This window comes from Carcharhinus amblyrhynchos, chromosome 1 (genome assembly GCF_965287045.1).
Source record: "Carcharhinus amblyrhynchos chromosome 1, sCarAmb.v2.hapA, whole genome shotgun sequence".
In the NCBI taxonomy this organism is placed as follows: domain Eukaryota; kingdom Metazoa; phylum Chordata; class Chondrichthyes; order Carcharhiniformes; family Carcharhinidae; genus Carcharhinus; species Carcharhinus amblyrhynchos.
Window position 1 is genome coordinate 149,350,263 of NC_137324.1, and position 14,123 is coordinate 149,364,385.

Sequence of the window (14,123 nt, forward strand, 5' to 3'; positions counted from 1 at the left end):
TTATAACAGAAATGCTAGTTCAAAAGGCACTTCCTTGACTCTGAAGTGCTTTGGGGTGATAGTGATAGGTGCTATATAAATGCAAGATTTTTCTTTACTTTTTCTACCTAGTCACAATGCCCTTTCTATGTGCAGTCCATTTTGATATTGATATTACATTTCTGGGAATATTTCAACAATTCATAAGCCACACCAAAATTAATTTTTGAAATTTAATTCAGTCAACGGATAATGTGTAACATCCATCCTTGAACCCTGGCCCTTTGTGCTTGTGTGGGGAAAAGGCCATGACCTAAAGATGCTTATCTGAAGATGGCTGATGTGAAAGGCTCACCTAAAAAAATCTTTACCCTGCTACAAATGGTCAAACCAGCTCCTGGCCTGCCAAAGTCAACCAGGAATAACCACTTAGCCTGAGAGGAAAAGACAGCAACTCTAATCAGGAGCAGCAGTTTCCAACAATCCTTTCAGCCAAATGAATGCCAGGAACTAAAACCAAATAAATTAATTCAACTTTCAAACCCACATTGGTGCATCCATTTGAAAAAAACATCTGAAGCACAACTTAACAATTGATAAATATAGCCATAAACTCTTGAAAATACAATTTTAAAAGAACAAATCTAGTGACAAAGAAATTGTGCTTCAAATATGCTTCTGGTTCTGGTTGAGAACCTTTTTTTCTCAGTGGCTATCAGCTGGATGTGAATTGTCAGATAGTAGGTGGTTCCTTTCTCAATCCTATTTGCTGAACCTTCGATTATCTGAAATAGCTTTCACATTTGGCCTCAGCAAAGTTTTATTTCTCTTGGCATGTCCTTGCTGTAACAGAGATTTCCTCTTTTGCTTTAGTAGAAGCAACATTTCAATCCTGGTAGGCTTGAGCCTGACAATTGATTTATACATGATTTAATTTCCTCCAGAAAATTGGAAACAGGGCTTTCAGGAATGGAATCAATATTTTTCATTTGCTTAAGAACTCTTTTAGGGCCAATATAACCAGCAGCAGTGGATGTCAACTTGATTAGGCTTTACAGAAATGAGGTAGTGCAGGAGAAAAATTATTTTACATGATAAAAGATGACAAAGTATAGAGGTAGCTCACAATATCCATAAATAATAAGCTAGCTCACAGTAATGGACTACATTTTCGCATCTAGTTTTCCTGACTGTTGTAATTTTATTTGACCCCTCAGCATCCTGTACTTCTCCCTTAAAGGATACTCTGGACATCAATCACTTGAGGAAAGACACACCAAGAACCGTATCACATCTGTAATCTGATACCTTTGTGAAAGGTTACAAAAAAATGTTCGGCCGCACATTCCCATTCCACAGTCTAGTAGGATGAAATGTGCTGAGTTGGAAGTCTCCAGCTGCACATTGTCAAGTCTTAAAGTGCTTTATTTTAGTTTAAAAATAAACTAACAGTGCCCAACTAGTCTTTTTCACACGTAAGTTTTATAAGTACCTGCAGGTTATCCACCCATCGGAGGCATCTCAGCCTATCTCAATTCTGTCCTCATCCAGCATATAAATGCTGTTGAGGCTGAGTCAATTGGAATGTACAAAATTGGGTTTAATAGATTTGTATTGAGCAACGTTATGAAGGGTTTCTGAATTGAGGTGAACAGAGTGAATTAATACAAAGCTAAACCACAATTTCAGCAAATGGTAGAAGAGGCTTGAGGGGCTGAATGCTGAGTGGTTATTTCTGATCCTATGTTCTTGTTTTTCTTTCTCTAGCTTTGGGGGTACTAAAATCAGTTATAAGGATTTTACTGCCAGTTCAGCTGAAATCAGCCAATGCTATTGTTCAAACCTGAGTCATTCACGGTTTGTATGTTTCAGTTCTACATCAACTACTACATTTAGCCATTCTCATAGAATCCCTACAGTGCAGAAGGAGGCCATTTGACTTATCGAGCCTGTACCAACCAGAATGCTATCCAGACCCTATCCCTGTAACCCCATATATTTACCCTACTAGTCCCCTTGACACAACCTAACCTGCACACCTTTGGGCTGTGGGAGGAAACCGAAGTACCGAGAGGAAACACCGCAGTCACGGAGAGAACATGCAGACTCCACACAGACAGTGACCCGAGGCTGGAATCGAACACGGGTCCCTCACACTATGAGGCAGCAGTGCTGCCCTACCTTTAGGTAACCCATGTTTTTTTTTGCTTTCTTTTTCACTCTTCCGCTGTGGGCCTATGTAGCATTGTTCCAGGTACAGATTGTATGATGAGCAATTTTTTTAAATCTAGTTGATAGCATTTTCCGACATGAAATTCAATGCACGTCCAGAAAAATATTGAGTAACAACACCAATATTTAGCTGTTGCAAAATGTTATTCACATCAGTATTTTAGTCTAATGACAAATTAGGAAAAATCTATAGAAAGTTAACTTCCTCTTGTGGTCTTAGAATGGTTTTTAAAAAATGAATCTTTGCAAATTTGTATTGGGCTTGTCAACAAATGTGCAAGATCTATGTCAGTGTTTAGTGGCACAAGCGGTACTCGAAGGCCAGTGAAAAACTGTCTTAAACATAAACTGATCATCTGCAGACTGTAAAGTAGATCAACTTTAGATACATATATATGTGTGTAGGCTTAATTAAAGGTTAGTATATATATAAATAAATATGAAAAGAATTAAGTATCTACCATTTTGGAAGAGGGAATCTTGTTTAAAAAAAACTGTATTATGCAGTGGAACGTCATATTATTTCATCAACATGCCATGAAGCAGAATGGTAGGACACCACTATCTACCCAGTTCCCAGTATGGGTTCTTGATCGCCATTGGACCATGAAAGGCAAGCTAGTAAATGAAGGTTGGGCATTTCTCCAAAGAGAAGGAATGAAAATCAGAAAACAAGTCAAATCAGACATGTTGTAACCTCTTATCAATTGCAGCTTGCACAAAGATATCTTCATAGTTTTTCTCTCAACTACGAGCTGCAAGATTAACAGAAGGATGAAGAAAACAAGCTCCTTATAGGTCAAAGAATAAAGGTCAATTCTCCCAACCTGCTGCGCTGATTTTTTAGCAGCAGACCGGGAGACTCCAACCAGGCTGATTCATGCAATGTGCGTTGCACACCCGGCCTTGAGTGAATCTCAAGCGCCAGATTTCCAGCGCCACTAAGCTGCATTAAATATTCAGACCCTTATTTTAATATGATTTAAATATAATTAGCCTCTCCCCCTTGTAATTAGCCTCTCCAGCAGGAATAGGCCCCACTCATTGATTTCTGGAGTGAATCATGCTAGTGCTGTGTGCAATGCAGTGTGTGGGAGATGCTTTTTGAAACTCTCACTGAAAAAAACAGTATGATTCAGTCCAGTTTTCAAACAAATTTGACATTTAGAATTTGTTAGGGAGAATCCCACTCCCCCCAGTACTTATACAGCTCCAGATTCTGTGTCTCAAATGTTTGAAATTGCCTCTCATATAAAGAATTTCAGTCATTGTTTTAATTTGGCAAATATGGTATTCATTTTGTGCTTAAGTAAATCACACAAAGGGGAGTGAGATGGAAGAATGTTGTCCTGGTCACCAGGAGAATTTGTTCTTCTTAGAATGGGCTTTGTGGTGGCCACCTGAATCTTTGGGAAAGGTAAATCTGGCTTAGTTTATCATCTCATCTGGCGGATATCTCCAACAGTGTAGTATTTCCTCGATACTGACTGAGGCGTTGCCCAAATTATCTGCTTAACTCCTGGAGTAGAGCTCAATATCCTGCACTACGAAATGGAACCAAAATGCAGCTTTTTTGAGTTTTTGAACCATACTGACCAACAATGGCAGGTATTCTTCCTGCGTTTGTCTGGCTACCAGTACTTGGCAAACCCCAGCAAATTATCTTCTGTGTCTGTACCTACTCTGCACATTGGGACCAAGTCATGCCATGCCAACATGCCATTGTTCATCCTTTAGTATTGAATGAGAACATCTTCATTTGTCATCCAGGCTTGCACTGTGTGGGTGTGAAAGTGACTGGTAAGTCCTATCTTAGCATGAAAGGCTCTATTACAGTGGGGACAGAATAGTGAAGCTAACAGGTAGTTAGGGGCAATGTTCTGATGGTTTTTATATGTCTTGCACTTGTCTTGGACTGACACTATCCATCGCACGCCCCCCGATTGCTGATGCACTCCTCCAGGCTTAACGAGCTTAGGGGCAAGGGTCTCACATGATGCGGTGTCAGTTTTAAAGTCCTTGACGGAAGCTTTCAGAGTATTTTTGAAGCCTTTCAGAGCAGTTAATGTTGTAACATTGTGGAAACGCTGTTTCTTCCAAGGACTTCTGTGCCTGGGACTTTGTCTTGCCTCTTGATGTTGAGGAACTTGCAGCGGCAACAAAGGTGGAAGTGATTGATTTTCTTTGTTTGTCACTGGTAGACAGTCCAGGTCTTAGTCATGCAGAGAAGAGTGGAGAGGACAATTTCTCCATAGACTATGAGCTTGTTTTTAAGCTCACCCCTCCATGTTCCCAAACTGAATAGCAAAGTCTTCTAAAGAACACACTGGCCTTGGCACTGGTCTTGTCACCAATATGAACATAGCATGAGAGCATGCTGCCTAGGTAGGTGAAGTTGTCCACAGTGGTCAGCTTCTGGTTATTTACTCTTACTGTTGGTTCCTGACAGAGCTTTCCTGGAGCAGGCTGAACATGACTCCTGTCTTCCTTATGCTGACGGTGAAGCTAAGTTATCAAAGGACGAGGAGAATGTGTCCATAATATGCTACATGTCAAGCTCACTTCCAGCATTTAGTGCATAGTCATTAGCAAATAGAAAGTCACGTAGTCTATCAATGAGGACCTTGGTCTTGGCCTGTAAGTGTTGCAGGTTGAAGAGCTTTTGTCCATTCAGTTGTTGATCTCTATGCCTGTGGCATTATCCTGGAGGACGTCAGTGAGATGGCTAAGAACATGATGCTGAAGAGGGCAGTGCCAGTACGCCACCCTGTTTCACTCTATTGGTGACAGAAGGGGGACCAATTCTCATTGTTACTAAGGACATAGACCTGCATGCCACTGAAACTGTTAACCAATCTGAATGAATTTGACTGGGCACCCAAACTTACTCATAATCGTCCAGAGCCTTTATCGGCTGTCAGTGTTGAAGGCTTTGGTTAGATCGACAAAGGTGATATATTGGTCAGCATTTTGTTCTTGGCTTTTCTCCTGCAGATGGTAAGCAGCAAATACCATGTTGATAGTCCCCCTACCTTTCCTGAAACCAGACTAGTTCTCTTAAGTAGATGCTGCTCAGGATGTAATGTAAGCTGATTTAAAAGGATTCTGGCAAGGATCTTTCCAGCAATAGTCAAGAGATATTCCTCTGTGATTGTCAATGGACTGATGATTGTCTTTGTGTTTCTATTTGTGAACAATGAAGGCATTTTTAAAGTCTTGTGGAAGGACCTCTTGCTCCCACATGGTCTGGAAAATCTGGGTGAACATTTTAGGTAGTTGTGATCAACCATATTTACAGATCTCTGCTGGAATTTTCACTCCCTCATGGAAAAGGATCTTTTTTCAAAAATAAGTTTGGTTTCTAAAGCTTGTATGCATGCTTCATAATCATGAGATGAAAATTGAGTTTGAATTTTTCCAACAGAGCATATTAAAAATAGTACAAGTCATGTACCTACAGGTTGACAAAATGTAGATGTTTAATGTTCCTGATATTGCGCCTCAAGCTGAAATTGTACAGTGGCTTTCAAGAAAAACCCTGAGGGAAGATTCTCCCCACCTATGATGCAATAAAACCACAAATCGTTGCTGTATAAATAATCAACCAAGCAGAAAGCTGCTCAATGTAAAGTATCAATTCATCAAGGTAATGATGTGGTTGTCGATGGGAATACTATGAGCGAAGCATTTCTGAACCGATATTTCATTTTAGATCAGATGCATCATTCAAAATCTGTACGCAATTTCTTAAACTCATTTTCTTGGCCTTATAACTGCATCCTGCACAAACCTCTCCTCCAGTCACATCTAGTTTCAGCTCTAAACCCTGTTATAGTTCATTTTCATTGGTTCCCTGTTCCTTGATGTACTGAATTGAAAATCATCGTCCATGTTTACAAAATCTTCTATTATCTTATCCCCTCATATTTCTGAAAATGTCTCTGCCATACATCCAGCTCACTGTCTTTGGTGGCCCTACTCTCATTTTCTGTAATTCCCAATTTCCCTTTGTTCCACAATGGATGGCATTTTCATTCATTTATAGGATGTGGGCTTTGCTGGCTAAGCCAGCATTCATCGCCTACCCTAATTGCCCTTCAGAATGTGGTGGTGAGCTGCTTTCTTGAATCGCTGCAGTCCATGTGATAGTGGTATACCAATTGTGCTACTAAGGAGGAAGTTCCAGGTTTTTGATCCAGCAGCAGCGAAAGAACAATGATATATTTCCAAGTCAGGTTGGTGAGTGGCCTGGAGAGGAATTTCCAGGAGGTGGTGTTCTCACCCGATGTTCATGGGGGGAGGAGATTTCCCAGTTCCCCAATGAACTCCGATCCACATCCCTCCCTCCACCGGCACTTGTTTTGCACTAAGTGCGATAAGATTGCATTTTCAAACTCACCCAAAAAACAAGTCTAAAAACCTCCTGTTTTCTTGCTTATTTGGTACTTAGAATGTTTTTCATAAGTTTGCACTCACAGTCTGTACCATCTACAAGATTCACTGCAACAATTCACCAAGGCTCCTTCGACAATATTTTACAAACCTGCAACCGTTCCCACCTAAAAGGATGAGGGCAGCAGACTCACGGGAAGAGCTGCAAGTTCGCCTCCAAGCCAAAGACCATCCTGACTTGGAACAATATTGCCATTCCTTCACTGTTACTGGGTCAAACTTTTGGAACTCTCTTCCTAACAACACTGTGGTTATACCTACATGACTGGGGTAAACACAGTAAGAAGTCTTACAACACAAGGTTAAAGTCCAACAGGTTTATTTGGTAGTCAACACCACTAGCTTTCGGGGTTTTCGTCTTCATCAGGTGAGTGGGAGTTCTGATCACAAATAGAGCATATAAAGACACACACAGTTTACAGAATACTGATTAGAGTGCGAGTCTTTACAGCTAAACAAGCCTGAAACATGCAGATCCCTAAGACTTGTTTAGCTATAAAGACTCGCATTCTAATCAGTATTCTGTAAACTGTGTGTGGCTTTATATGCTCTGTTTGTGATCAGAACTCCCACTCACCTGACGAAGAGGCAACCCCCGAAAGCTAGTGGTCTTTACTACAAAATAAACCTGTTGGACTTTAATCTGGTGTTGTGAGACTTCTTACTGTGTTGTACCTACATCACAGGGACTGTAGAAGTTTAAGAACGTGGCTGTGACCGGCTTCTCAGGACAATTAGGAATGTGCCCGTATAAAAAAAAGTTACATCATTTTATTGCATCAGCAGAAATATCTCAAAAGCTCTTGGTTTAAAATAAATAGATATACAATGTTACACTTTTTTAAATATAATGATGCACTTTGGTATGTACAGGTTTATATCATCCCTGTATTCGGGATGTTCAGTCCCAACTTGATCCAGATTTGGAGGTTTTACGGATTTTGAGTCCTGAACAATGCTCATATAAAAGGCTTTTATTCACTTTTGCTGTTTTTCTTTTACTTTTTATTATTTCACACCTCAACTAAAGAGTCAGCTGCTGTACAGGGATAGGCTACAAAAGTTGATGGTTCAAGCTCTGCCATACCTTTAAACATGTCCTGCAGCTTAAGTGGTTTCAATTATGTGGGCCTTACGGCACTTTCTGTAATGAAACTCGTCTGCTCGACCCCGCGGATCATTTCCTCCATAATGCTTCTATACGTGTCAATGGACACTTTTTCCCATTCGTCCAACGCACCATTTTCATCTACAATATTACTGCTTTCATTCTCATTATTCTTATTTATGACTATGTTACATATTTCTCTGGTGAGCTGGAAGTGAACCAAAGCATCATGCTGTATATTCAGACAATCCTTGACAGTTTCTTTGTCCAACAACTTGGTTTTAACATATGACAAACCTTTCACATATACCAAAATATCTGCAACAGCTTTTTCTTCCTCAGACACATGGAAGCCACTAAAATCAGGCCTATTTGCACCATTACCATTTAGAAACATGGTATCTGGCCACAAGTTAAAATCAGTGATAAATATTTCTCCTTGGCACTCATGATGGCCACAGGACTTCCTGTTAGCCTCTTTGACATGATGATACAGTAAGACTTGAATTACAGAGAGAATTACTGATTCGAACTGTGTGACATCACCAAATTGAGCAGGAGCTCAAATTGCAGAAAGAAACTTGTTTGAACAGTGTTCGAGCTGTATGGTGCCACCAAATAAAGTGGGAGCTCAAAGTAATCTGTGTGCCATTTTCAAATTGCTACACGAGGTGTCATTGCCAAGCATAGCCAGTTTTCAGATCCTTCCGGATTTTGGGATTCCAGATAAGGAGTATTGGTGTGCAGTAGCAGCACTGCCATACTGTTATGTTCAGTGCAGTTCAACACACTCAGGTTTAGAAAAGGAGATTGCTCATTCTGACCATTTTGAGTTGTGTCAGCATTTAAACATTGGGTGAGAACAGTATCAAGTTCAGTGGTAATGCCCACCCTCAGGTGCATGTTGGAGTGAAATATACTCTCTAAATCTCACATGGGCACTTGTGTGCACTTTCTAAACCAGTGTTGTAATGCACAGTTTTGTCCTTTATTTCACGATATAAGCTGAAAAAGATAACGTTAAAAGAGTTTATGGGATTTCAAAGTATGAAATTCACGATCTCATCTCTTTTTTTGAATTCCTGGCAGAACATGCAAATCATTACCTTTAGTATAATTTGTTCATTGTTTTCTTTATCATTTCTCTTTTCCCTGTGCAGATATATTGTCCTGGTGAGCCGCCTGCAGTTAATACAAATATAAGCAAGTTTAAAAGGTGTTTAATTTGATACTCTACAGTGAAAGATTAGGTAGTGAAATTATAAGTTCATGTTGGGTGCTTTGGCTTCAAACTTGCATCAATATACAAGGCTAACACCTTCTTGCAAATGGTTTGCCTAACCCCAACTAAGCCATGACTGTACTGATCTAGTATTCACTCCTGACCAGCCATTTTTTTTCATGTCTCAAGTGGCTCACAGAGATCAGCCTATGATCTGTGATAAGCCAGGTTTGCAAACTGCAGTAGAAGACAATGGGCCTATTTGTTACAAGTATAGCTTTTGTCCTACATCCTGACACTAAAAATGCCAATAATTAAAACAGTTGTCTGAAATGTTAACAAGGCAGGTGGTAAACAAAGGACTTCGCTGTTCTATCAGTAATAGGAATAAAGGCCGTTTTGTACACTTCACTGTCGTACATCAGAAATGTTGATTCATCGCATTCAGGATATATTGGCAATAACAAAGTGTCACTGTCAATTCAGAATTTAAAACAATGACTGGAAAAAACCAGCAAAGATTTAATCAGATACTGTGTAAATATATAAGCATACGGTTAATTTATACATTATTACATTTGACTTTAACTGTTTCCTTGCTGTGGGTAATGCTTCCCAGACCATTTAATCAATATTGTTTCATTTCCTCTTTTGTGAAAGGTATTATGCAAATTGAGAAACATTGGAGATCAGTACAAATGTGGCCAAATTCACATCTAGGTTATGACTAATGAATTTTGTGTTTGTGGAATGCACTAACATAGATTTTGCTAATATATTACGGCATTTTTATCTCCCAAGTTAAAAGAATAAATACCTGATTTAACAATCTAAAATATCAAAAATGCTCAAAGGTGTGTTTATTCAGAAAATTGCTCACCTTCCCCAGAAGTGTGGAAAAACAGACTAGTTTTGTTGCAAGGTGCAATAAGAACGTATTTTTTTTTATTTAGAGAAAGCTGTTTATTAAAAAGAATCAAGGCACTCAGAGAGAAGTAATGCAGCCTCAGCAAAGCAATGCTGCGACAGTATTTCTTTCCATACCGCAGAGGCTTGTGTTTGCTTCCTGCTGATCCATCTTAATATGAGGCCAGCTCATTATTATAAACAAATAAATTGCCAGTGGTGTTACATAGAAACATAGAAGAGTACAGCACAGTACAGCCTTTCGGCCCTCAGTGTTGTGCCGAGCTATGTCCAAACCCAAGATCAAGCTATCCCAGTTCCTATCATTCTGGTATGCTCCATGTGCCTATCCAATAACCGCTTGAAAGTTCCTAAAGTGTCCGACTCCACTATCACAGCAGGCAGTTTCATATTCCACATCCCAACCACTCTCTGAGTGAAGAATCTACCTCGGATATCCCTCCTATATCTCCCACCATGAACCTTATAGTTATGTCAATTGTGGTGTTGTCCACAATTACTTGATGAATACAAATGTATGTGCAAGATTGCAATGACATTGGCAGAGTTAAGCTTGCTCCAGCCAGTGACCAAAGCCTGCAATTGCATTGTGATAGCTGACATCACAAAATTCAATATAATGTCGTTGTAATCATTCACAATGGCAAATGCTGACAGAAAAGTAGAAGCAAAAATTGTAACAGTAGAAAGTAAAATCGGTGACAAATAATTATGCATGCAATTTATGAAACTTTGTGAGTGCCATACGTTGATGGGTAGATTGTCCGGTATCAACAACACTTTAAAAAGCTGCTGCCACCCATAAAGGTGTTCTGCAACCAAAGAGTAGCATTTGCCCAAGACAGGTGCTGGATGAGAACTGTCTGCTCAGTTGTATTGTTTTAGAGGACTGGCAGAAAGGGTAGTGGGGACCATCCTGCAATGAAACATACATCAGACAGCATGGTCGCAATTGACAGAGCTATTTCAAGCTTCCTTGCCTATAGTCGAAAGATAGGAGCAGGGAAGGAAACCATTTTCTGCATGACAAGAAGTTTCTATGCATCTGTACTAACATATAGTTTCAGTTTACAACATTACTTCACAATGTATCTTTACATCTCACTCTGCGTGGTAAACCATCAGAGAGCGTGATGACACTGCACTTGGTCAACTTTGTTCATAATCCTAAATGCATGGACATCCTCATGTTGCTGGGCACTGTAATGTTGCCATTTTAGAGCATGGACCATGGGGCGCATTAAGCAAGGCAAGCAATGCATACCAAGCATGAAGCCAGTGCAAGGAGCCTGAATGTTCATTTACTCAGTACCAGCACAAGCAACCTGAATGTTATATATTCACACATTCCTCTTTCTACCGTATGTTCCTTTTGTATTTGCCTGCAGGAAAAGAAAGCACATAACAAAAAGCAGCAAATGTAAATAGTTTGCGGTCACCCTTGACCCATATGGGATCCTGAGCATAGAGGTAATTGAAACTGTGGATGAGAGAGAGTACAGAGGCCTTCTCCATACAACACTGGCTAGTATCTGTGCTTTTCATTCCTTGTCTCTTTATTCACTGGCTCATTAACCCCCTCATTTACGAGCAGGTACTGGAGCTTTATACATAAAAGTGCCTTGAAATGGGAGCATATGTTTCAAGGGATATCCTATTGCCTGCATTGATGTCCTACTGCTATTCTAGGTTCTCAGAGCTAAGTGGCAGAACCCAACATACAACCACAGCTATGCACCCCTTAAAACCCTGTAGCAGCCATTCTGACAATGACAGGACCTACCAATTTAATGCCTAATCTGAATTACTGTCATTCTAACAGTGTTGAACCTTCAGAATAAGCATTCAATAGTTCAAATAGATTTGTGAAAAGGACGAAGAGTTAACAACCTGAATTTTCAGTAGCCTGTGGTACCATGGCTAGAGACAGTATGGAGGGAGGAGTAGGATCTTATCAAAAGAATTCTGAGTGCCAATCAAGTGTGAAAACTGGAGAGTTTCAGATCTGTTTTTCGGGCGACTTTGAAAATCTTACGTCACTTTGTGCAAAAAATAATGCATGATCTGTTTCCCGCCAGCATGGGGAGGGGCAGGGCTTAAATTCGGAAAGCTGGCTGCTCACACCAGAGAGTGAATTGCACATGTGCAGATCTCTCTCTGTTCTGAGCAATAGAGCAGGGAGAGATGTGTCAGACACCCCTCCTCTGGATGTTGTGCATCCCTGCCCCCACCCCTATTCTTTCTTCCCCACCAATTGCTGGCCTCCCCAGCCAATTGCCTCCCACCTCGCCTGATCGATTGCTTTCGAGCTCCCCACCCCGGCCTGGATGATCGCCAGCCAATTCCAATCGAACCACCTCACCCACCACTTTGGGCCCAGCAGATCCCTGTTGCAGAGCCTGCAGATTCTTCCATTCCCAGCCAAACCCCATTGCAGAATGCGCAGCTCGCCTTGGCTCTTCCCCTTAGGACACCCCTCTCAGAGCATGTCCCTTTGCACAGTCCATGCTAGTGGGTAATGCTAGGTGGCACTGACTAAGGGGCACTGCCTCTGCTCCTGACCAACCAGGGAGCCCTCAATGGCGCCCAGTCCCACCAGTGAGGCCATCCATCATCCCCATTGGTGGGGAATCATACGAGATAGTCAGGATATCATTCTGGGCTCACTAATTTATTTTCTGGCGTAAGACTAATCATGCTGGATATCTGGGCCCGGTAAGATTGCGAAAGGAAAATGTTGGTGCAAACCCCATTTTTCACCTCTCGTGCGATCTTACCAACTAACCCCCCCACACCCCTTTCCCCCCTCCTACCCTCCCCCAGTCAATCAGCAGGATGAGAGGGTAAGATCACACCTACCCCTGCCCCCCCCCCAAGGACATCTCCGAAAACAGGAGGGAATTTTGATCAGGCAGATCCACGGCACATTCCTGTCTCCAGACAATTGGAAGGAGCAGAATTCATGTCAAAATAGTTACCCACCCAACCACTGTGAGGAACCAGTGAAGATCGTTAATGTTTAATTACTGGCACTGTATTGACACCAACCAGATTTTCAATTCATCAATAAAACTGTGGCAATCTCCCAGCGAAGCTGGAGGTGCCTAAATTCTATCAAGGTAGATAAGTCGCCGGGACCAGATGGGATGTACCCCAGGATACTGTGGGAGGCGAGGGAAGAGATTGCAGAGCCCCTGGCGATGATCTTTGCGTCGTCAATGAAGACGGGAGAGGTTCCAGAGGATTGGAGGATTGCGGATGTAGTTCCCATTTTTAAGAAAGGGAACAGAGATAGCCCGGGAAATTACCGACCGGTGAGTCTGACCTCAGTGGTTGGTAAGCTGATGGAGAGGCTTCTGAGGGACAAGATTTACGAACATTTGGAGAGGTTTGACATGATCAGGAATAGTCAGCATGGATTTGTCAAGGGCAGGTCGTGCCTTACAAGCCTAGTTGAGTTCTTCGATAATGTGACTGAACACATTGACGAAGAAAGTGCCGTGGACGTAGTGTACATGGACTTCAGCAAGGCGTTTGATAAGGTCCCCCATGCAAGACTTCTTGAGAAGGTGAGAGGGCATGGGATCCAAGGGCCTTTGGCCTTGTGGATCCAGAACTGGCTTGCCTGCAGAAGGCAGAGAGTGGTTGTGGATGGGGCTTTTTCTGAATGGAGGTCAGTCACCAGCGGAGTGCCTCAAGGATCTGTTCTGGGACCCTTGTTGTTTGTCATTTTCATAAATGACCTGGATGAGGAAGTGGAGGGATGGGTAAGTAAGTTCGCTGATGACACGAAGGTCGGTGGTGTTGTGGATGATCTGGAAGGATGGCAAAAGCTGCAGCAGGACATAGATAGGATGCAGGACTGGGCAGAGAAGTGGCAGATGGACTTCAACGCGGATAAATGTGTAGTCGTCCATTTTGGCAGAACCAACGGGATGAACGAGTACACTATCAAGGGCAGAAGTCTGAGTAGTGTTGAGGAGCAGAAGGATCTTGGGGTCCGGGTCCACAGGACTCTTAAATCGGCCTCGCAGGTGGAGGAGGTGGTCAAGAAGGCGTATGGTGTACTGGCCTTCATTAATCGAGGGATTGAGTTTAGGAGTCGGGAGGTAATGCTGGAACTTTATAAGACCCTTGTCAGGCCTCATTTGGAGTATTGTGCGCAGTTCTGGTCGCCTCACTATAGGAAGGATGTAGAAGCTA

At 41.7% G+C, this 14,123-nt stretch overlaps 1 protein-coding gene across 4 annotated transcripts in view; it reads left to right on the forward strand.

Moving 5' to 3' along the window:
- Positions 1 to 14,123, forward strand: part of afg2a (AAA ATPase AFG2A) — a 445,255-nt gene that overhangs the window by 412,296 nt on the left and 18,836 nt on the right. Inside the window, exon 16 of one of the 4 annotated variants that reach the window (XM_080193533.1) lies at positions 1,197 to 1,274. The exons of the other annotated variants lie outside the window; for them this stretch is intronic. Within the exon in view, the coding sequence (XP_080049659.1) occupies positions 1,197 to 1,217 (21 nt within the window). The 3' untranslated portion in view covers positions 1,218 to 1,274. Of the gene's footprint in view, positions 1 to 1,196; positions 1,275 to 14,123 lie in introns of those variants that run through there. 4 annotated transcript variants of the gene reach the window in all.